General features: G+C 43.7%; 1 protein-coding gene across 7 annotated transcripts in view; it reads left to right on the top strand.

Annotated features, from left to right (window-relative positions):
• atp2b2 (ATPase plasma membrane Ca2+ transporting 2) overlaps nt 1-22,386 on the top strand; it is a 169,634-nt gene that overhangs the window by 123,727 nt on the left and 23,521 nt on the right. For all 7 annotated transcript variants that reach the window (XM_056275412.1, XM_056275411.1, XM_056275410.1 and 4 more), the window contains 3 exons: nt 2,280-2,521; nt 3,052-3,286; nt 21,445-21,624. In XM_056275412.1, the coding sequence (XP_056131387.1) occupies nt 2,280-2,521; nt 3,052-3,286; nt 21,445-21,624 (657 nt within the window). The remainder of the gene's footprint in view (nt 1-2,279; nt 2,522-3,051; nt 3,287-21,444; nt 21,625-22,386) is intronic.

Here is a 22,386-nt window from a genome sequence, read left to right as displayed (position 1 = left end):
AGGAAGGGGAAGCAGGGCTTGACTCAGGCTGTGTTCAGGCAGGGAGGAGAACTGCTGACCCGGACTGGGGATGTTGTCAGGCAGTGGAAAGAACACTTTGAGGAGCTCCTGAACCTGGCTAACAGGTCCTCAGTGGAGGAGGTAAGAGTCTGGAGACTCGGGGGAAGCCCCACCCATATCCCTGTGAGAGGTCTCTGAGGTAGTTAAAAAGCTCCTCGGTGGCAAAGCGCCGGGTGTGGATGAGAATCACCCTGAGATTCACCCTGATCCCTGACACGCCTCTTCAGTGTCACCTGAAGGTCGGGGACAGTATCTGTGGGGTGGCAGACTGGGGTGGTGATTCCCATATTTAAAAAAAGGACCAGAGGGTGTGCTTCAATTTTTGGGGCATCACACTGCTCAGCCTCCCTGGGAAAGTCTAACTAGGGTGCTGGAAAGGAGGCTCCGACTGATTGTCGAACCTCGGATCCAGGATCCAGGAGGAACAATGCAGACTCCATCCTGGATGTGGAACAACGGACCAACTCTTTACCCTTGCGGAAGTGCTGGGGGAGGCATGGGAGTTTGACCAGCCAGTCTACATGTGTTTTGTGAACTTGGAGAAGGCTTACGACCGTGTACCCCGGAGCACTCTGGGGGGGGGGTACTGCAGGAGTATGGGGTACCGGGGCAGTTGCTACAAGCCATCCGGTCCTTGTATAACCAAAGTGAGAGCTGTGTGCACATTCTCGGCACAAAGTCAAACACATTTTCGGTGGGTGTGGGACTCCAAGGTTGTCCCTTGTCTCCAAATCTGGTTGTGATATTCATGGACAGGATCTCAAGCTGCAGCCAAGGTGAGGAGTGTGTCCATTTTGGGAACCTCAGAATTACATCTCTGCTCTGTGCAGATGATGTGGTTTTGTTGGCTCCATCAGAACACAACCTCCAGCACACTGGGGCGGTTTGCAGCTGAGTGTGAAATGGCCGGGATGAGAGTCAGCACCTCCAAGTCTGAGGCCATGGTTCTCTACTGGAAAATGGTGGATTGTTCCCTCCGGGTTGGGGAGGAGTTGTTGCCTCAAGTGAAGGAGTTCAAGTATCTCGAGGTCTTGTTCACGAGTGAGGGTAGGATGGAGCGGGAGATTGACAGGCGGATTGGTGCAGCATCATCAGTAACATGGACGTTGTACCGGACCGTTGTGGTGAAGAGGGAGCTGAGCTGGAAGGCAAAGCTCTCAGTTTACCAGTCAGTCTTCGTTGCAACCCTCACCTATGGTCATGAGCTTTGGGTAGCGACTGAAAGAGTGAGATCGTGGATACAAGCGGCTGAAATGGGTTTCCTCCGTAGGGAGTCTGGACTCAGCCTTAGAGATAGGCTGAGGAGCTCGGACATCCAGAGGGAGCTCGGAGTAGAGCCGCTGCTCCTTCACATCGAAAGGAGCCAGTTGAGGTGGTTCGGGCATCTGATCAGGATGCCTCCTGGGCACCTTCCTTTGGACATTTTCCGGGCACGTCCAACTGGGAGGAGACCCCGGGGTAGACCCAGAACTCACTGGAGGGACTACATGTCCAATATGGCCTGAGAACGTATTGGGGTCCCCCAGGAGGAGCTGGAGGGCGTTGCTGGGGAGAGGGATGTCTGGAGTGCCCTACTTAGCTTGCTGCCACCGCGACCCGACCCCGGAGAAGTGGCTGATGATGAGATGAGATGAGATGAGATGATAATTAGCAGTCATATTATGATAATTACTAGTCACATTATGCTTCAGCAAAGCAGGAAATATTAAACACGGTCTTAAGTTTGTGGAAAAAGGGGAAAACCAGAATTACAACAACCTAATAGTTACAGTAGCAGCTTTTCGTTGTTGTAGTAGAAGTTTATTAACTTACATCCATTTGTGAAAAATTACAGTTGCATTTTAAAATGAGTTGAAAGGTATTTTTTCTGAATCCACTTAACACCAATGCCCTCCATCCATCTCTTCTCTTTCTCTCTTTCCCTCCACACACAGCAACCCTTTCACCCGCCAGCCTTCTTTATTAGCATCACCTTCCATTTCCAGCCTTTCACCCACTGCACCAGGCCAACGGCAAGAAAACCTCATTCCCACAGTAGAATAGAGTAGAATAGATATGGCGTCTGGTGATCAATGCTAATACACTCGATACTTGGGATTTTCTCATCAGGAACTTTCTCGGGGTTTTTTCTAAAGAGTTGAGAGTTGATTTTACTCAAGAAGTGGTTGAAATGAATATAAATTACATTGTAAGATAGTTTCTCTTTCTCCCCCCTCCAGCCGGCAGATAAGGAAGGCGGTCTGCCGAAGCAGGTTGGTAATAAGACAGAATGTGGTCTTCTGGGTTTGGTCCTGGACCTGAAGCGGGACTATCAGCCAGTCAGGAACCAGATTCCAGAGGAGAAACTTTACAAGGTCTACACCTTCAATTCTGTCAGGAAGTCCATGAGCACTGTCGTCAAAATGCCTGACGGGAGTTTCCGGATGTACAGCAAAGGAGCCTCTGAGATTGTCCTGAAGAAGTGAGAACCACCGTTTAAATTCACATTTGCTTTGACTATTACAGATTAGTATTTACTATGTACATTATATGTTGATTGTTAAACTGCTGTTGTGATTACTCCTTGTACTATTTCTACTGGTACTTCTATTACCACTAATCCTATTGATGCTCCTGCTACTACTTCCACCACTTCTACTACTACTACTACTACTACTACTATTACCTCTACTACTAATACTCCTACTACTACTACTTCTATTACGACCATTATTACTGCTCCTACCTCTACTACTATTACTACTACTATTACTACTGTAGTACCACTAAAACTACTAATAATGTTTGGTGATTAGGTTGAAGGCAGATGGTTTTCTAAACTTTGAGAGTCATTTTGATGGCAGAGAACTTGCTGTAAACAGTGTGGAAGCCTGTGACCTTCTCTAGTGGTGAAGGGCTGTACTACCGTTTATCAGTGGCATAACTGTTCCATTGTGACCACTCTTTTCCTTAGTGTTACAATTTTGACCCCTAACTTTTGACCTCCCTCAGGTGTGGCAAAATCCTGAGCGAGGTTGGTGAGCCGCGGGTGTTTCGACCTCGTGACAAAGACGAGATGGTGAAGAAGGTGATCGAGCCGATGGCGTGTGACGGTCTGAGGACCATCTGCGTGGCGTACCGCGACTTTCCTGCCAACCCAGAGCCCAACTGGGACGACGAGAGCAATATCTTGAGTGACTTGGTGGCCATCTGTGTGGTCGGCATTGAGGATCCCGTCAGGCCAGAGGTAGGAGTGTGTGTAGTGTGTATGGTTTGTGCATGATTTGCTTTAGTGGCGTCGCAAGGGTTCGCAGTTGGGTCAAGTCAAATTTGATTTAAAGTGCATTATCACCAACAAGAGCTCAGCACATTTCACTTCAGAAGGTGACAGAAAAATATCCAAGTCTTAAGATAAACATGCATACAGAACACAGAATAAATAAAAAATACATCGTGCATTAAAATGCATAAAGCAGGGCGTCTGGGTAGCATAGCGGTCTATTCCGTTGCCTACCAACACGGGGCTCGGCGGTTCGAATCCCCGTGTTGCCTCCAGCTTGGTCTGGCATCCCTACAGACACAATTGGCCATGTCTGCGGAGTGGGGAGCCAGATGTGGGTATGTGCCCTGGTCGCTGCACTAACGGCTCCTCTGGTTGGTTGGTTGGTTGGTTGGGGCGCCTGTTCGGGGGGGAGGGGGACTGGGGAGAATAGCGTGATCCTCCCACGCGCTACGTCCCCCTGGTGAAACTCCTCACTGTCAGGTGAAAAGAAGTGGCTGGTGACTCCACATGTATGGGAGGAGGCCTGTGGTAGTCTGCAGCCCTCCCCGGATTGGCAGAGGGGGTGGAGCAGCGACCGGGATGGCTCAGAAGAGTGGGGTGATTGGCCGGATACAATTGGGGAGAAAACGGGACAAATCCAAAAAAAGAAAAAATGCATAAAAGCATATACTTTATATGTAAAATATACAACAAATATACATCTATGTTGAATACGTAAAACATGTACTACTTTGGGCCCCGTTCAGGGTTTCTTCCTACTTCCACTCAAGAAATGCTGGGTAAGAGTCTGGTACCACTAGATTCACTAAATGTGCCTTGCACTCTCTTCACAATTTTATTACCCACCACATTCAAATTTGCTAAATTTAATGCATAACTGTATGTATGTATCCTAGATTACCATAATTCTGCATATTAACAATAACGATTTTACATATTTCTGTTGCCACATGGTGAAAATGTGCAATAACAGTTTAGTGTCGCTGTACACGCAGAAATAAGCAAAGATTCCTGTGAAATTGAACAAATCAGGAGCTTCATTCATCGACCAATTTAATTATAACCCGCAATCTTAAATATGATAGCAGACATACAAATCACTCTGAGATAGCCTGGCGGCATGTCCAGGGTGTCTCCCCGCCTGCCGCCCAATGACTGCTGGGATAGGCTCCAGCACCCCTGCCACCCTGAGAGCAGGATAAACTGTTTGGATAATGGATGGATGGATTAAACCTAGATTACCTTGCTCTGTGTATTCTATGATCTGCTACTACTACTACTACTACTACTACTACTACTACTTTCTGCTCCCGTTAGGGGGCGCCACAGCGGATCATCCGTTTCCATCTCTTCCTGTCCTCTGCATCTTCCTCTGTCACACCAGCCACCTGCATGTCCTCCCTCACCACATCCATAAACCTCCTCTTTGGCCTTCCTCTTCTCCTCTTCCCTGGCAGCTCCATATTCAGCATCCTTCTCCCAACATACCCAGCATCTCTCCTCCACACATGTCCAAACCATCTCAATCTTGCCTCTCTTGCTTTGTCTCCAAACCGTCCAACCTGAGCTGTCCCTCTAATATACTCGTTCCTAATCCTGTCCTTCTTCATCACTCCCAATGAAAATCTTATCATCTTCAACACTGTCACCTCCAGCTCCTCCTCCTGTCTTTTCATCAGTGAAATCTATAATGTTACTTTATAATTCTGTTATTTTTGTGTATTTTTTTGCATTTGACTTCTATCTCATGTCTGTCCGTCCTGGAAGACGGATCCCTCCTCTGTTGCTCTTCGCGGGGTCTCTCCCATAAGTTTTTTTCCTGATAAGGTTTTTCTTGGGGAGTTTTTCCTCACTTGGGTCTGGAGTCCAAGGAGGTAACATGTAGTTGAAAGACACGGCAGACATGATTATTTCCTTCATGACGGTTCTTCTTGAAACAGAAGGTAAATCCGCTGCCGGGCTCATTATTCCCCGCACGGTAAGACCTGAAGGCAGTCTACATGACCAGTCAAAGCTTCAGCATGGATGAGATTGATTTTTCTGTAGCTCAGCATGGCAGCAAGTTAAACCATGTTCAATGTGACAGATGTGGCATTCGCTACTTGTACTACCTTTATTTATTAATGAAGAGGTACTTTGTTACAATCCATCCATCCAGCCTTATCTGAACCGCTTATCCTGCTCGCAGGGTCTCGGGGATGCTGGATCCTATCCCAGCAGTCATTGGGCGGCAGGCGGGGAGACACCCTGGACAGGCCACCAGGCCATCACAGGGCTTCGTTACAAATAAAAGTATAAATTGCACTTAGTTTTAGAGTACTAGGGCACTATATCCAGGCACATGTGCAGTTTAGCTATCACTCTGCACTTTAAAAACATAGATTTGCTCATACAGTCAGGTCAGTTTTATTTGTGTAGCCCAGTATCACAAATTACAAATGTGCCTCAGGGGGCTTTACAGCAACACAACATCCTGTCTTTAGACCCTCACATCGGGTAAGGAACAACTCCCTAAAACCCTTTAACAGGGAGGACCAATAGGAAGAAACCTCAGGGAGAGCAACAGAGGAGGATCTCTCTCCCAAGATGCACAACGTGACGTGATGTTGTGTTTACACAATTTACAATACAACACTGAAAGAGGAGAATGTTGATGGAGAAGTATAGAGAAGGTCAGAAGGAGTTACATTGTGTCTTCGTGGATTTAGTGTAGTTTATTGTTTATTTGACAGGGACAATGCACAATTTTACAATTGCACCAGAGTTAGCCGGCAGCTAATTTGCATCTGCAGTCCCTGGGCAGGCATTTAGAGAAAGCATACAACAGGGTGCCGAGAGAGGAGGTGTGGTATTGTATGAGGAAGTTGGAGTTGCAGAGAAGTATGTAGGAGTGGTGCAGGATATGTATGAGGGCAGTGTGACAGTGGTGAGGTGTGAGGTTGGAATGACAGATGGGTTCAAGGTGGAGGTGGGATTACATCAAGGATCGGCTCTGAACCCTTTCTTGTTCGCAGTGGTGATGGACAGGTTGACGGACAAGATCAGGCAGGAGTCTCCATGGACGATGATGTTTGCAGATGACATCGTGATGTGTAGTGAGAGGAGGGTGCAGGTTGAGGAGAGCCTGGAGAGGTGGAGGTATGCACTGGAGAGGAGGAATGAAAGTCAGTAGGAGCAAGACAGAATACATATGTGTGAATGAGAGGGAGGACAGCGGAATGGTGAGGATGCAAGGAGTAGAGGTGACGAAGGCGCATGAGTTTAAATACTTGGGGTCAACTGTCCAAGTAACGGGGAGTGTAGAAGAGAGGTGAAGAAGAGAGTGCAGGCAGGGTGGAGTGGGTGGAGAAGAGTGTGCAGGCAGGGTGGAGTGGGTGGAGAAGAGTGTCAGGGGGGATGTGTGACAGAAGGGTACCAGCAAGAGTTAAAGGGAAGGTTTACAAGATGGTAGTGAGACCAGCTATGTTGTATGGTTTGGAGACAGTGGCACTGATGAAAAGACAGGAGGAGGAGCTGGAGGTGGCAGAGATGAAGATGATAAGATTTTCATTGGGAGTGATGAAGAAGGACAGGATTAGGAACGAGTATATTAGAGGGACAGCTCAGGTTGGATGTTTGGAGACAAAGCAAGAGAGACAAGATTGAGATGGCTTGGACATGTATGGAGGAGAGATGCTGGGTATACTGGGAGAAGGATGCTGAATATGGAGCTGCCAGGGAAGAGGAGAAGAGGAAGGCCAAAGAGGAGGTTTATGGATGTGGTGAGGGAGGACATGCAGGTGGCTGGTGTGACAGAGGAAGATTCAGAGGACAGGAAGAGAGGGAAATGGATGATCCGCTGTGGCGCCCCCTAACGGGAGCAGCCAAAAGTAGTAGTGGTAGTAGTAGTAACATTGAAAGAGGAAAACATAATTATGATGGAATTATAAAATTTATGAAGAATATGATGAGGAGGATGCCAAGCAGTGTCCAGATGCAACCAAAGCAGCCCAAGACCTGAACCACATGACCACCATCACCATGTAAAGCTGACAGGACAGACTAGACATGCACACAGGGGAGATTCACATCACACCGTTCACACACAAAGGAGAAGAGACAAGCAAAACCATTAGTCACACATCGTAGTGAGAGAAGGATACAACATTGAAACAGGATATTGATTTATAAAATATATTAAAAAAATTAAGATGCAGACATTTGCACATGTGGTATCTTCATTATTTATTAAGTATTTATTGAACATTTTAGCGTTTTGCATGTGGTTCTATGTCTTCCAGACGCTGCAGCAGCTGCTGTGTGTTTAGCTGACAGCCGCCTGTGAAACATATGAGTTTGGTGTTACCGACCTGAAATTAATTGATCACTGTTTGGTTAACGAGTGCGAAAAAGGTTTCTCTGTGCAGTATGTTGTGGGTGCAATAGAAGAGCAGTTGTGTAAGTGCAAATTTAATGTATTAGTGGTACGCTCATTTTCCTGTCTTTTCTTGTGTCCTCTCCAATGTGTTCGGGCAAATGTATCCTCAGGGATCCGAACAGGTCCTGGGAGGGACTACAGGGTGAGATAGCCTAGAGGGAATTGTGTGTGGATTTTTAGGTGTTTAGTTGTGGTTTTAGGTTTATAGTGTATTGATGTAGATTAATTAATTATTTCAGAATCATGTTTATTGGCCATGTAGGTTTGCACATACAGGGAATGTGACTGGTTTCGTGGCTCTCTTAGTGTGCTTAACATAGAATAACAACACTACGACACAACAATCTTCACATTGTTGTATCGTAGTGTTGTTATATATACACAAGGATTGACTCATACAGGTGAAATAAGTGATAAGGTGCAGTAGTGCAGAGAATATATCAAGAGATGCTGAAATAGATGTTAGCAGCTTACTTACTTACATGCCTGAGGTAGATGGACATGACAGAGTGTACCAGTATACGTACAATGTACAGTACACTATATACAACATGGTTGTATTTAAAAATTGCCCAATTTAAAAATTACAGAAATGAATTAAACCACATTATCAGAGGTGCTAAAAAACACTACTATAATGTAGAATTACCTAAACATAAAAATGACATGACCTGTCTTTGCAGAACAATTCATTGTGTCCTCAACAAAAAAATAAATTCATGCAGTTAGCTAATGAATTCAAGGTTCATTGAATTAACTGAAGAAATTACTAATTGCTTAGACCAAAAAAAGTTGGCTGTGGGAATATTTACAGATCTAAAAAAAGTTTTTGACACTTCTGATCACAACAGATTAATAGACAAATTGGAAAGCTGTGGTATCAGAGGGGTGGTGCAGAATTGGCAAAGAAGCTAATTAAGTAACAGGCAGCAGTTTGTAACGAATCAGACTCAGAATACTTTATTCATCCCCGAGGGGAAATTGGGTCCTATTACAGACACTCGTGCTCTGAAAAGAAAGAAAAAACTAACAAGATACACGATAACAAGAAAGATAGGCGAACATAAATCATCATGCATGGATATTACTTGTGGTGTACCCCAGGGGTCGATTTTAGGCCCAAAACTGTTCATTCTGTACTTAAATGATGTATGCAAGATATCAAAAATATTGAAATGTGTTCTATTTGCTGGTGACACGAATATATTTTGTCCTGGAGAGAATTTACCGCAGCTTTTGGCGGTGACCGCAGTAAGAATGGAAAAATTAAAATGGTGGTTTAACAAAAACAAATTATTCTTAAATCTGGACAAAACAAAGTTTATTGTTTTGGTTTAATTGTTTTATGTTGTTTGGAAGTCACTTAATAAACACCAAAGTAGAAATGGTGATAGACAATGTCCAATTAGAGAGAATATATGAAAATAAATTCCTCGGTGTGATACTAGACCACACAATCTGCTGGAAACCTCACATTATATGTGCGAGCAAAGCTGGCAAGGAGCATTGCATCATGGGAAAAGCAAGACACATTCTTGATCATAAATCATTGTACGCTCTGTGTTGTTCATTTATTTTACCATATCTGATCTACTGTGTGGCGTTATGGGGCAATGCCTACAAAACCAACATACAACCATTACGTATACTACAAAAAAGAGCCATAAGGATAGTTAATCTAGGATATGGTGAACACACCAACAAGCTATTTTTAAAGTCAAGTGCCTTGAAGTTCAGGGATTTAGTAGAATTTAATACAGCACAAATAATGTTCAAAGCAAGAAACAATCTACTACCCAGTAATACACAAAAAAATATACTCACATAGAGAAGGGGAATATAATTTGAGATGGAAATTAACCTTCAAGAAATTACTTAAAGAGCATGGGCATTTCAATCTGTGGGGTAAAATTGTGGAACAGTCTGAGCATGGAACTCAAAGTACAAACATTACGCAGTTCTGCTTCTCAATGAATTTGTCTAGTCTAGCAGCAAATAGTTTTTCTAGCATTTTGGAGACCTCTGACAATAATGAAATTGGTCTGTAGTTTGTAAATTGGTGTCTGTCGCTGGTTTTATATAAGGGTATGACGTGATTTTTATTTTGCTTGGAACTACTATATTGAAAGGACATGTTATAGATGTGGGTTAGTTGTTTAGCAATCTGTTCTATTACTTTCTTAACTATTGTCATATCAATATCATTCCAGTCAGCAGATTTTTTTTGTTTTGTTTTTTTTTGTTCTCACATTTGTTTACAACGTCCATGATCTCCATCTCTTCTACCGCTCTAAGAAAAATGGAACTTGGATTTCTGTCCCCATATTCACTCTGATTCCCCTCTGTGAATGTTTGTGTGTCATTTACTTTCCCTGATGTCATTTACTAAAAGCCCGCTCTCAGTGTGTCCTTCTATAATGTGTGTGAATATGTTGTCTATTGAGGTGGCACAGTATGGTGTGGTTCTGCTAGGTCTAGTGATTTTAGGATATAAACCCAAACTACACATTGTGTTAATGAACTCGTCTGTCTTATTGTGCTTATTAGGATTTAACAAGTCTATATTGAAATCCCCGCATATCAACATATTCTTTTGTGTTGATTTTGAATACATTTATTCTAGCCAGTCCTTAAATATTTCAATATTTGATCCTGATGATCTGTATGTACAACTTACGATTACGTTCTTCTTTTTTCCATACAGACTTCAATTATGATACAATCCAGCACATCATCACCAGTGTTGACATAACTTCTACCACCTTGTAATTGAGGCTGTTGCTCTCATACAAAGCACCTCCCTCCATTTTTGTTCCTCCTGTTCTTATAAGACAGTTTGTATCCAGTTAACTCAAAATCAACACCTGTCTCAGGGTAATCCATGTTTCAGATACAGCTGTTATGTTGAAGGCATTCTTGAAGTGACTTAGACATTCTTTGATGTTTTGGAAGTTGGCATACAGGCTTCTGCTGTTAATGTGGATAATTGAAATTTTATGATCTGAGTTGACTATCACGTTAAACTGATCATCAGTGCAGTATAGACAGTTGTTGATGTTGTTGAAGAAATTATCATCATCATCATCAAGGTTGATAGGAGTCTTATCACTGATCCACAATTAATTGCCAACAATTTTAATAGCTTTTTCTCAGAAGTTGGTCCAAATTTGGCCTTCAAGATTCCTCCAAGCAACCATAGTCCTCTTCAGTTTATCAATTATCCTATCAATGATAATTTTTATTTCTTACTGGTTACAGAAGATGAGGTTCGGGAGACCTTATTCAATCTGAAAGATTCTTCTCCAGGTTATGATAGCATTGACAGCAAACTACTGATATCCATTCATGAGTACATGGTGAAACCTCTATCTCACATTTTCAATCTCTCATTGGAAAAAGGGAATTGTTCCACTTGAACTAAAAATAGCCAAGATTATTCCTATTTATAAAGATGATGACCCAGCCATTTTAACCATTATAGATCCATCTCCACTATACCAAAAATATTTGAAAAGCTCATCTATCAAAGACTAATGAAATATCTTAATAAGTGCAACATTATATATACACATCAGTATGTGTTTAGAAAGAAACAATCAACAGATGTGGCACTTACACATCTAATTAATGAAACATACAAAGCCAGAGATAGAAAGGAAAACATTATAGTTGTTTTTTTTTACTTATCTAAGGCATTTGACACAGTTAATTAACAGAAGCGTTCACATCTTGGAGTTAGAAACAATGCACTGCCCTGGTTCACCATTACCTTAAAGATAGACAGCAGTTTGTGTCCTATAATGGAACCAGTTCTCCTTTTCTTCCCATATTCTGTGGCGTACCACAAGGCTCAATTCTTGGGCCTTTGTTATTTTTATATATATATTATTGACCTCCCCAGTGTTTCAGACAAGCTGTCTAAAATTTTATTTGCAGATGACACGAGGGTTTTCTATTCACATAAACATCCTGACACCATCATTAAGGTGTTAAATTAACTAAATAAGCTGTCTTTTTTGGTTGAAGTCCAACAAATTATCACTTAACATAAAAAAACAAGCTTAATCTTTTTGGTCTTTAAACAGGGACTTTGTTCAGTATTGCCATTGATTTGGATATGTTAGCTTTAATATAATTTATCTGCGGCTTCCAACTTGTCTATTAGTACTCTGAGAAATTTAATTTCAGATACTTTTCCAATTTCTCTGTCATTTATCATGAGTGTCTTGTCTCAGTTGGTAAATCAGTTCCCAAAGATTATAAATTTTGTTTTGCTTAAATTCAGTTTTAGTTTATTTGCATCAAACCAACTCTTCATCATCCTGTATTCCTTTTCCACTGTATACAAGAGTTGTTCCAAGTTGTCTCCACAGCAGAATAAGTTTGTATCATCTGCGAATAGAATGGTTTTCAGGGTTTTTGACACTTCACATATATTGTTTAGGTACATAGAGTCCCAACACTGAGCCCTGGGGCACCCCTCACCTAACCTTCAGTAGTTGTGATTTGAAGTTTTGTATTTTGTATTACATGTTCTGTAGGTAGCTGGATAACCAGGATAATGCTCTCCCTCTGATACCACATCTTCGTAATTTTTTCATAAATAACTCACGATCTACAGTGTCAAATGCTTCTTTTTCGAAGGTCCAGAAATACCTCTACTGCATATTCTTTGTTTTCTGTTTCCTTTGTAATTTATTCTACAAATTCTATCAGTCCAGCTGAAGTCCTGTTGGCTGTAAAACCATATAAAATCATATAGTCTTGTATAAAATATTTTCCCCAGTATTTTAGAGAACTGTGGAAGCAGGAAAACAGGTCTGTAGTTTGAGAGTATATGCTTGTCTCCAGCTTTATATATTGCTATGACTTTATCTGTTTTCATTTTTCTTGGGAACACACCAGTTTGTTGAGACTGGTTACAGATATTTGTCAGGGGTTTTGGTATACATTGAGTAATATTTTTAACTGTAGGCACGTCAGTACTGTTCCAGTCTGTGGACTTTTAGTGCTTGAGTTTCTTTTTTTACAGTGTTGATCATTTCTTTTTTTTGTCAGTCCCTCTTATAAATATTTTTTCTTTAACATTTATATCTTTACTTTCATCACCATCACTACTCCATCCTTGCAGTCTCCCTGGCCAAACCAGAACCCACACTGGCAAAAAATGTATTGAGTCCATCTGCAGCTGAAACCATATAAATGGTAGTGGTTGTGTTGTTTTTCTGTCAGGAAATGGTCGGGGTGTCCTACCTCCCCAGTTCCATTTTTAATAATGTCAGTCAATATTTTTCATGTATTTTTGATGTCGCTTTTGTTTTTCTCCAGTAATTTACTGTAGTATTCCTTTTTGCTGCTTCTCATAATTTGTGTTTGTTCTTATAAATTGTATGTGTGTGTTTGTTTTTATATATCTTATGTGTGTGTTTGGTCTCTTCTGTTTTTTCCTTTAAGAATTCTTTATGTGATAGATTTTTTTTCTCTTGCATACATTTAGTATTCTCTTAGTTTCTCAGCATATTTTGTTGCACTACTTTCTTCACTAGAGGACAATTTTTTCATAGACAGCAGTTGTTATGGACAGAAATGTGTCAGGTCACATCTACATGTACATCTACATCTTCCACATGAACATTATATTCCAGTCTTGCTTCATTAGGTCTTGTTTAAAGGAGCTGATTGTGTCTCTTGATTTGTCTCTAATTGTTTTGACTGTTGTGGTGTGGTTCTTGGTCCTGGTACGGCTCTGTATGACTGCAAGGACTGGCAGATGATCACTTGTGTCGTTTATTAATGATCCCCTTGCTACTTCCTTATCGATGACATCAGTAAATATGTATCAGTTAGTGTGTCAGTGTGTGTTGTTATTCTCGTTGGCCTTGTGACTGAAGGATATGAGCTGACAGTGTACATTGACTTAAAGAATCCCGTGGTTGTGTTGTGTTCTTGTGGGTTTAGCAGATCAATATTGAAATCCCCACAGACAAAGACCAATTTCTTGTTATTTATGTTGTTATACAATTCCGGAAGCTTTTCCTAAATGTGTTGATACAAGAGCCAGGTTTTCTGTATACACAGCTCATTAGAATATTTTTTTATTTCTCCATTTCTACTGCAATGCATTCCATCATATTGTCCAAGACAAATGACATATTCTTGGCCCTGTGATGGCCTGGCGGCCTGTCCAGGGTGTCTCCCCGCCTGCCGCCCAATGACTGCTGGGATAGGCTCCAGCATCCCCGCCACCCTGAGAGAAGGATAAGCAGTTCGGATAATGGATGGATGGAAATGACATTCCTTACAGATTTACATTCATGATTTTCATCTGTGTAAGTGCAACTCCCCCACCTTTCGTTTGTATCCTGTTAATGAAAAACATTTCGTATCCCTCATCTCAACTGTGTCCGTCTGTTCTTCACCAAGCCAGGTCTCAGATATTGAATTACTGTGAATGTCTTGTCCAGTTTTCTGAAGCGGTGACTGATGTTTGAGCAGTTTGAAGGAAGGCTGCTGCTACTGGAGTGAATTGTTGGTATTGCTCCATCTGTTTTTACATTTCTTTTAACTGTTTTGTTGTGTAGTATTCACAATGTGTGTATCTGTTCTTGAAGACATTTTTCTTAGGGTCTATATTATTGTTAATGTCTTGTGTTTTATATTCAGCATATTTGAAAGTTTTCAATTCCAGTTTTTCATATAATGTGGATGAGTGGTTTCTGTCTGAATTGGACGCAATAATAATAATAATAAATTAATCATAAATTAATAATAATAATAACCTTATTTATATAGCACTTTCTAAAACAATCTTACAAAGTGCTTCACAAAGAAATAAAACTAGACAAGGCAAAAATAAGAATAAGACCAAATAAGTAAGAGTAAAAGTAAAAACAGTAGCCCTATATATAAATAAAAACAAATATCAAACATTTGCAAAAGCATTCGTAAAAAAGAAAAGTTTTAAGACGAGATGTAAAAGAAGCTAGAGTCTTGGTTTGTCTTAGTTCAACAGGAAGAGAGGTCCATAGTGTGGGGACTCTAACAGCAAAAGCCCCATCACCCTTTGTGGCAAACTGAGACCTGTAATAACCAGCAGGGCTCCATCTGCAGACCTTAATGGTCGAGAGGGTGTATACCAGGTCAACAAATCACAAATGTATGTAGGAACAAGACCATTTAAAGCCTTAAAAGTGAGCAATAAAATGTTAAAATCAATTCGAGATATAACCGGGAGCCAGTGTAGGGAGGCAAGCACAGGAGTGATGTGGTCATGCCTCTTTGTCCTGGTAATGAGCCGAGCAGCAGCATTTTGTACCAACTGCAGACATTGGAGGGAGGAGCCCTTGCTGATACCAGAATAAAGTGCATTACAGTAGTCAAGAATAGATAAAAGCATGTACAACTTTTTGCAGATTGGTAATTGATAAAAATGACCTGATTTTGGAGATTAGCTTGAGCTGGAGAAAACATGACTGAACAGCATGTTTGATTTGATTATCAAACTGAGGTTAGCATCGAATATTACCCCAAGATTCCTAGCAGCCTGCTTAAGACTACCTGACAGACCAGCAAGATTAGTAACAAAAGGAATGATGGAATTTCCGAGACCAAACAGAATGACCTCAGACTTATCATGAAACTTGAGAACGTTTTCGGACATCCAGGGTTGGGTGTGTTGAGTTACCTTGTTATGTTGCTCTTCATGTTTTCATACTGTGAGCTTGCTGTGACTGCTGTCTCAGCTTTCATACATCGAACTGATCCAGTTCATTTATGTCCGGTATAATAAGCACTTTCACTGCCTCTGGTGCTGATCCATTCAGCTTAATGAATGTGTTGCAGCCTGCTGTCCATTTTGCGCCGTCTCTTTAATATGCGTGCTCTCGTTGCAATGTCCGCATTTTTCTTGTTGAGGTGTTCATTTATGTACATGTCAGACCCCTTTAATTTCCATCCTTGAGCTTTTCTCCTTGTTGCTGCGGCGGATGATTATAGCTGGTGTTGCACTTTAGTTTTTGCTGGGCATGATGTGACGGGCCCGGTGGCACTGCTGTTAACAGGAAAGCCCTTGCTATCCAGGAAAGCAACTACCTGATGTTTCAGTGATATCCTCTCGGCCTGGGATGCATTGGCCCCGCTCCAAGCAGCATTGCCCTCAGAGACCGCAACTGTGTAGGTCCAATGTCTGGTCTTTAGGCCAGTGATTATCAGATCATTTATCCGAGAGTACTGTTCGAGGTCTGCCACTCGGTTCTCCACAGATGTGATCTGTCTATATTTTTCCACATTTTGCTTCTTGAGTGACTGGACTTCATCCATCAGCTCCAAGATCTTTGTTGAGTGGTGACTGTTGCCGTCTTGGTCGACAAGAAGTTGAGAGATTTCTTTATCTCCTCAACCTTGTGTGTAATGCTAGCGCCTGTCTTTTGGTCCGTTTCACTCCAGAAATTGACTTGAAAATAAACGTGGAAATATCCTCTTTTTTGATGATTAATAATCAAAGTTGGGCTTCCGGGTAGTGTAGCAGTCTATTCTGTTGTCCACCAACGCAGTGATTGCCAGTTTGAATCCCTGTGTTACCTCCCGCTTGGTCGGGCGTCCCTACAGACACAATTGGCTGTGTCTGCGGATGGGAAGCCGGATGTGGGTGTGTGTGCTGGTTGCTGCACTAGCGCCTCCTCTGGTCGGTTGGGGCCCCTGTTCAGGGAGAGGGGAACTGGGGGAAATAGCGGGATCCTCCCACGCGCTACGTCCCCCTGGTGAAACTCCTCACTGTCAGGTGAAAAGAAGCGGCTGGTGACTCCACATGTATCGGAGGAGGCATGTGGTAGTCTGCAGCCCTCCCCGGATCGGTAGAGGGGGTGAAGCAGAGACCGGGACGGCTCGGAAGAGTGGGGTAATTAGCCAAGTGCAGTTGGGGCTTCCGGGTTTGGACGATATAGATCCACATTGCCTTATATTGAATAGAAATCCAACAATCCTGTGTGTCAGGGGAAGACAGCGATCAATAGAAAAGTATCAATAACCAATTAAAAAAAACAGTCTTCCTAGTTGTGTTGTAGAATAATAATGTAGATGTGTCTGGTTAAACATGCTACTGTCTTATATCCACAGTGAGGTTTAGCAGTTTTTATTCTCCTTATGTGAACCATCTAGTTGACTGATACTCATCCAGTACTGCAGCAGCCAGCACAGGAACTGTCTGCCTACTGCTTCACAGGAAGGTGAAGCTGCTGTCTTCTTCTTGTTGCTGTCTTCTACACATGGCAAAAGCTTTGGTCTCTCTTTAATTTGTCCATTAAGCACTATGGACAGCAGTCTACTGCAAAGACCCTAATGTTCACTATACTTGATGTAGTAGACACAAGCTGTGTATGAAAGAGAGAGACGAGGCCGCTGCGTCTAAATGAAGTCAGGACAAGCAGGACACGAGGGACGCCTGGTTCCCATCATATCCCTTTTCTTCATTGACATTAGACATTTTTGACAGGCCATGTTAAAATGTTGTGTACTTAACCTTCACCACCTTCAAACCACAGCGCTGGTGGTTTGTTAGCAAGGTAATAACTCATGTTGGCTAATATTCGTTTATTAGCCTCTAACTGATCTGAACTTTGGGGGCGTTGTCCTAAAGACATACACTGGAGACAGAGACGGAGACAGAGAAAAAGAGTAAGACAGAGAAAAAGAGCGAGAGAGAGAGAGAAGGAATAGATCTAGAAAGTGGAAATCAGAAAGAAGAGTGTGTAACTAGATCTTAACCAGAGACATTCAAGTGTTGTTTTTCAGTTTTACCTGATATTCTCCTAACACTGACTTCTTGCAGACCAGACTCTATTTGTAATGAGTCTCTTCTTCTCTTCTCCCCCTGGACTCCTGGTTTTCCAGTTAAACACCATCGTAGACTACCTTCACACCGCAGGTCTTGGTGCCCAATTCCAACTTTTTGCCTATATTCATTTTATTGACCACCTGTTTACATCTGCTTGTCAAATTGACTCATACCTGATTCCTGTGCCTACGCCATAGCTCTTTGGTTTGCATTGAAATGGCAGGCGTCAGTCAGCACCAGAGTTAGGTCAACGATGAGGAAGTAGACAACCACACGTGATCACCACCTTATTCAAAATGCCACAAGAGTGTTCGAGAGTGTTGCATTCTCTATCCGTCCGTCCATTATCCAAGCTGCTTATCCCAGTTGGGGTCACGGGGATGCTTGAGTCTATCCCAACAGTCATTGGGTGGCAGGCGGGGAGACACCTTGGACAGGCCACCAGGCCATCACAGGGCAGTGTCGCATTTTGAATGATGAAAAATCTGATGTGTGTCGTTACGAGACAGTCGCATTGGCATATATCAGATTCCTATCACATTTATGAATGTTGTCCAGATCAGATCTGAACATGTCCAATATCTGATGTGTGCCACAAAAAACCTGAATTAGTCACTTTGTAGCTAGCAGTCTGAAAGAAGCCTGAGACAGATTTTGTGTCCATCCATGAGTTATTTCATCTGAATATCTTCATGAACACACCTTCAGCCAGAGAGAGCAGGGAGGGGGGTTCATGAAGTCAGCCGGCTGGTTCAGGTTGCACATCTGTGTATGAAGATAAAGGAGAGGAGAGAATAATAGCAATGGAGACAGATGGCAAGACAGGCAGATGGACAGGGAGATACCAGGAAAGTCAAGACAGTCATGTTGGTGGACAGACAGGAAAAGTGCTGCGTGAACCTGATTTATCTGTTACTGAGTCATGCAGCACTTGTTTACCATTTCAGCCTGTCCTAAACTTAATACGATCCATGACAAACGACAAAACAAAGATCAAGTGTAGGAGATGTACAATGACCCGGCAGTATCTCACACTGTTCCAGAAACCATCCATCCATCCATTATCCAAACTGCTTATCCTGCTCTCAGGGTTGTGGGGATGCTGGGGCCTATCTCAACAGTCTCTGGGCGGCAGGCGGGGAGACACCCTGGACAGGCCGCCAGGCCATCAAGGGGCCTGCCCTTTTTTTTGTCACAAGGCGACTCGCCGCACCATGTCACTCAGTGTACCCCAGAGACCACTGGAAATGAATGACTCCCGGCTGCTTTGTGTCTTCTTGCTGCAGATGTGAGTGCAGCATTACTTGTTTAACTACAGTTCTCAGCAGGGTGTTGGGAACGTCGCTGTTTTCTGAATCAAATAGCTGTTCAGTAGCGAAGCTTTTGTTGATCAGGAAGTGCAGCAGCATCCACACAAGCTACATTTTCCCAAACATTTCCGAAGTTCAAGCGCAGCGGAGCTTTGTGCTGTGGTCTTAAATAAAAGTGCTCAGTATCAGCAGTGATGCCACCGCCATACACGGACCTGTATGGACCATAGATGGACTGTATGGACCGTATCGACCTGTATGGACCATACATGAACCTGTATGGACCACACACGAACCTGTATGGACCATACATGGATCTGCGTTTGACACAGTGAACCACCAGATCCTCCTCTCTACCCTCGGGGGGCTGGGTGTCATAGGCTCTGCACTCTCAATGTTTGCATCCTACCGGACAGGTCGCTCCTACCAGGTGACATGGAGGGGATCTGTATCAGAGCCTCGCAGACTGACTACAGGCGTTCCACAGGGTTCGGTTCTGGGTCCTCTCCTGTTCTCCATGTACATGACATCCCTGGGTTCTGTTATTCGCTCGCATGACTTCTCTTACCATTGTTACGCCGATGACACCCAGCTGATCTTGTCCTTTCCTCCCTCTGACACACAAGTAGAGACACGCATTGCTGCGTGCTTGACTGACATCTCGGAGTGGATGGCGACACACCACCTGAAGCTCAGTCTGGACAAGACAGAGCTGATGTTCCTCCCAGGGAAAGGTTGCCCACACCGAGACCTGGCCATCACCATTAACAACACCGTGGTGATGCCAACTCGGACTGCGAGGAATCTGGGTGTGATCCTGGACGACCAACTGTCGTTTGCTGCAAACGTTGCATCGGTTGCTCGCTCCTGCAGATTTCTCCTCTATAACATCAGGAGGATTCGCCCATTCCTCACCGACGAGACGGCACAGGTGCTCATTCAGGCTCTGGTCATCTCCCGGCTGGACTACGGCAACTTCCTCCTTGCTGGCGTCCCGGCGTCGGCCATCAGACCTCTTGAGCTTGTTCAGAAAGCTGCAGCTCGTCTGGTGTTCAACCGCCCTAAGTTCTCACACACACCTCCCCTTCTCATGTCCCTACACTGGCTCCCAGGAGCTGCTCCCATCCAGTTTAAGACTCTGGTGCTGGCCTACAGGGCAGAGAAAGGAACAGCTCCTTCCTATCTCCAGGCCATGGTCAAGCCCTACACCCCCGCCCGACCACTTCACTCTGCTGCCTCGGGACGCCTGGTTGCCCCGTCGCTCAGAGGCCCCTGCTGCCGATCGACCCGGTCCCGGCTCTTTTCTGTCCTGGCCCCAAGTGGTGGAATGAACTCCCCACTGATGTCAGGACAGCGGAGTCGCTGCCCATCTTTTGGCGCAGGTTGAAAACTCACCTCTTTAAGAACTACTACCCTGTTACTTGTTCTTAGCACTTATTGTATTCACTCATGTAAAAAAAAAATCTCTTTCTTGCGCTTTTACTTTAGCACTGGTTTTGCTCTTAGATGCTTGTTTAGATGCACTTATGACCTCTGATGACTAGTAGTTCTCCTGATTTCCTACGTTAAATGATGCTCTTATTGTAAGTCACTTTGCACGTCCATCATGGCAAAACACACCACATCATGTAGCGGCACCTTGTGCAGCACTGGAGATGTGTTACTGCTGCACATCCATCATGGCAGAACACACCACACATGCAGACTAGAGTCTGACCCACTCCCCAGCTGATGTGAGCAGGAAAGCAACTTTGAACTGGGATGTTGTGTACTTAACCTTCACCACCTTCAAACCACAGCGCTGGTGGTTTGTTAGCAAGGTAATAACTCATGTTCCAAGTAAGGAAACGTGATGGATCCAGATGAGCACACACACGTGTGTGTGTGTGTGTGTGTGTGTGTGTGTGTGGAGGGTTTGATTCTTTGTATTTTTACGGTTTGTGTGTATATGTGTACATGTACATATGTGTGTTTAACATGTATTTATGGATGGGTGTCTTGGTAGCGTGGCGGTCTATTCTGTTGCCTACCAAAACGGGGCTCGCCGGTTTGAATCTCCGTGTTACCTCCGGCTTGGTCGGGCATCCCTACAGACACAATTGGCCGTGTCTGCGGTTGGGAAGCTGGATGTGTGTATGTGTCCTGGTCGCTGCAGTTGCGCCTCCTCTGGTCGGTTGGGGTGCCTGTTGGGGGCGAGGGGGAAGGGGGGACAGCATGATCCTCCCACGTGCTACGCCCCCTGGTGAAACTCCTCACTGTCAGGTGAAAAGAAGCGGCTGGTGATTCCACATGTATGGGAGGAGGCATGTGGTAGTCTGCAGCCCTCCCCGGACCAGCAGAGGGGGTGGAGCAGAGACCAGGACGGCTCGAAAGAGTGGGGTAATTGGCCAGGTACAACTGGAGGAAAAACGGGGGAAAAATCCAAAAAAATCCAAAACAAAACATGTATGGATTATGCAGGATAACACTACGTCACTATGTGGTGTTGTTGCCCTGCATAAATCCACAACAGTGTTCTCCGCCGACTCACATCACCATGTCTGTTTACATGTCACTTCCCCAGGTGCCTGACGCCATCCAGAGGTGCCAGCGAGCGGGTATCACAGTGCGCATGGTGACGGGGGACAACATCAACACGGCCAGGGCTATCGCCATTAAATGTGGAATCATCCATCCTGGAGAGGACTTCCTCTGTATCGACGGGAAGGAGTTTAACAGAAGGATCCGGAACGAGAAGGGAGAGGTAACCGCGAGAGAGACAGAGAGAGAGAGACAAATTTGAATTTTAAACAACTCATTATTTTACATAAACCAAAACTTCAACAATCCATTTCACAACAACAACATAAGTAACGCCTTTACATTACTACTACTACTACTGCCACCACTACTACTACTATTACTACTACTACTACTACTACTACTACTTTCGGCTGCTCCCGTTAGGGGTCGCCACTGCGGATCATCCGTTTCCATCTCTTCCTGTCCTCTGCATCTTCCTCTGTCACACCAGCCAACTGCATGTCCTCCCTCACCACATCCATAAACCTCACATATTTGATTTGGCAACGATTTTACGCCGGATGCCCATCCTGACACAACCCTCCCCATTTACCCGGGCTTGGCACCGGCGCTGAGAATGCACTGGCTTGTGCATCCTCAGTGGCTGGGTCAACTCCTTTACATTAATGCATCCAAAAACAACAAAGAGGTCATCTTCCATCTCAGAACCCCAGATTGATTCAAAGAGAAGAAAGATGAACAGACAGACAGACAGACAGGCAGGCAGGCAGACAGACAGACAGACAGACAGACAGACAGACAGGCAGGCAGGCAGGCAGGCAGGCAGGCAGGCAGATTTTTCCAAGCAAAAACAACTGGGGAAAAAATGAATGCACAGAAAAAGTAAATCATAGAAAACGAATAATACTCAAATAAAATGAGTAACAGTTAAAGATGCTTAAAACTTTAAAAAGTATTTCAAGTCACATACTCCCAAAGGATT

Source organism: Lampris incognitus, chromosome 2 (assembly GCF_029633865.1).
Source record: "Lampris incognitus isolate fLamInc1 chromosome 2, fLamInc1.hap2, whole genome shotgun sequence".
NCBI classification, from domain to species: domain Eukaryota; kingdom Metazoa; phylum Chordata; class Actinopteri; order Lampriformes; family Lampridae; genus Lampris; species Lampris incognitus.
Note: the sequence above shows the minus strand (reverse complement) of the source record. Positions and strands in the feature narration are given on the sequence as shown.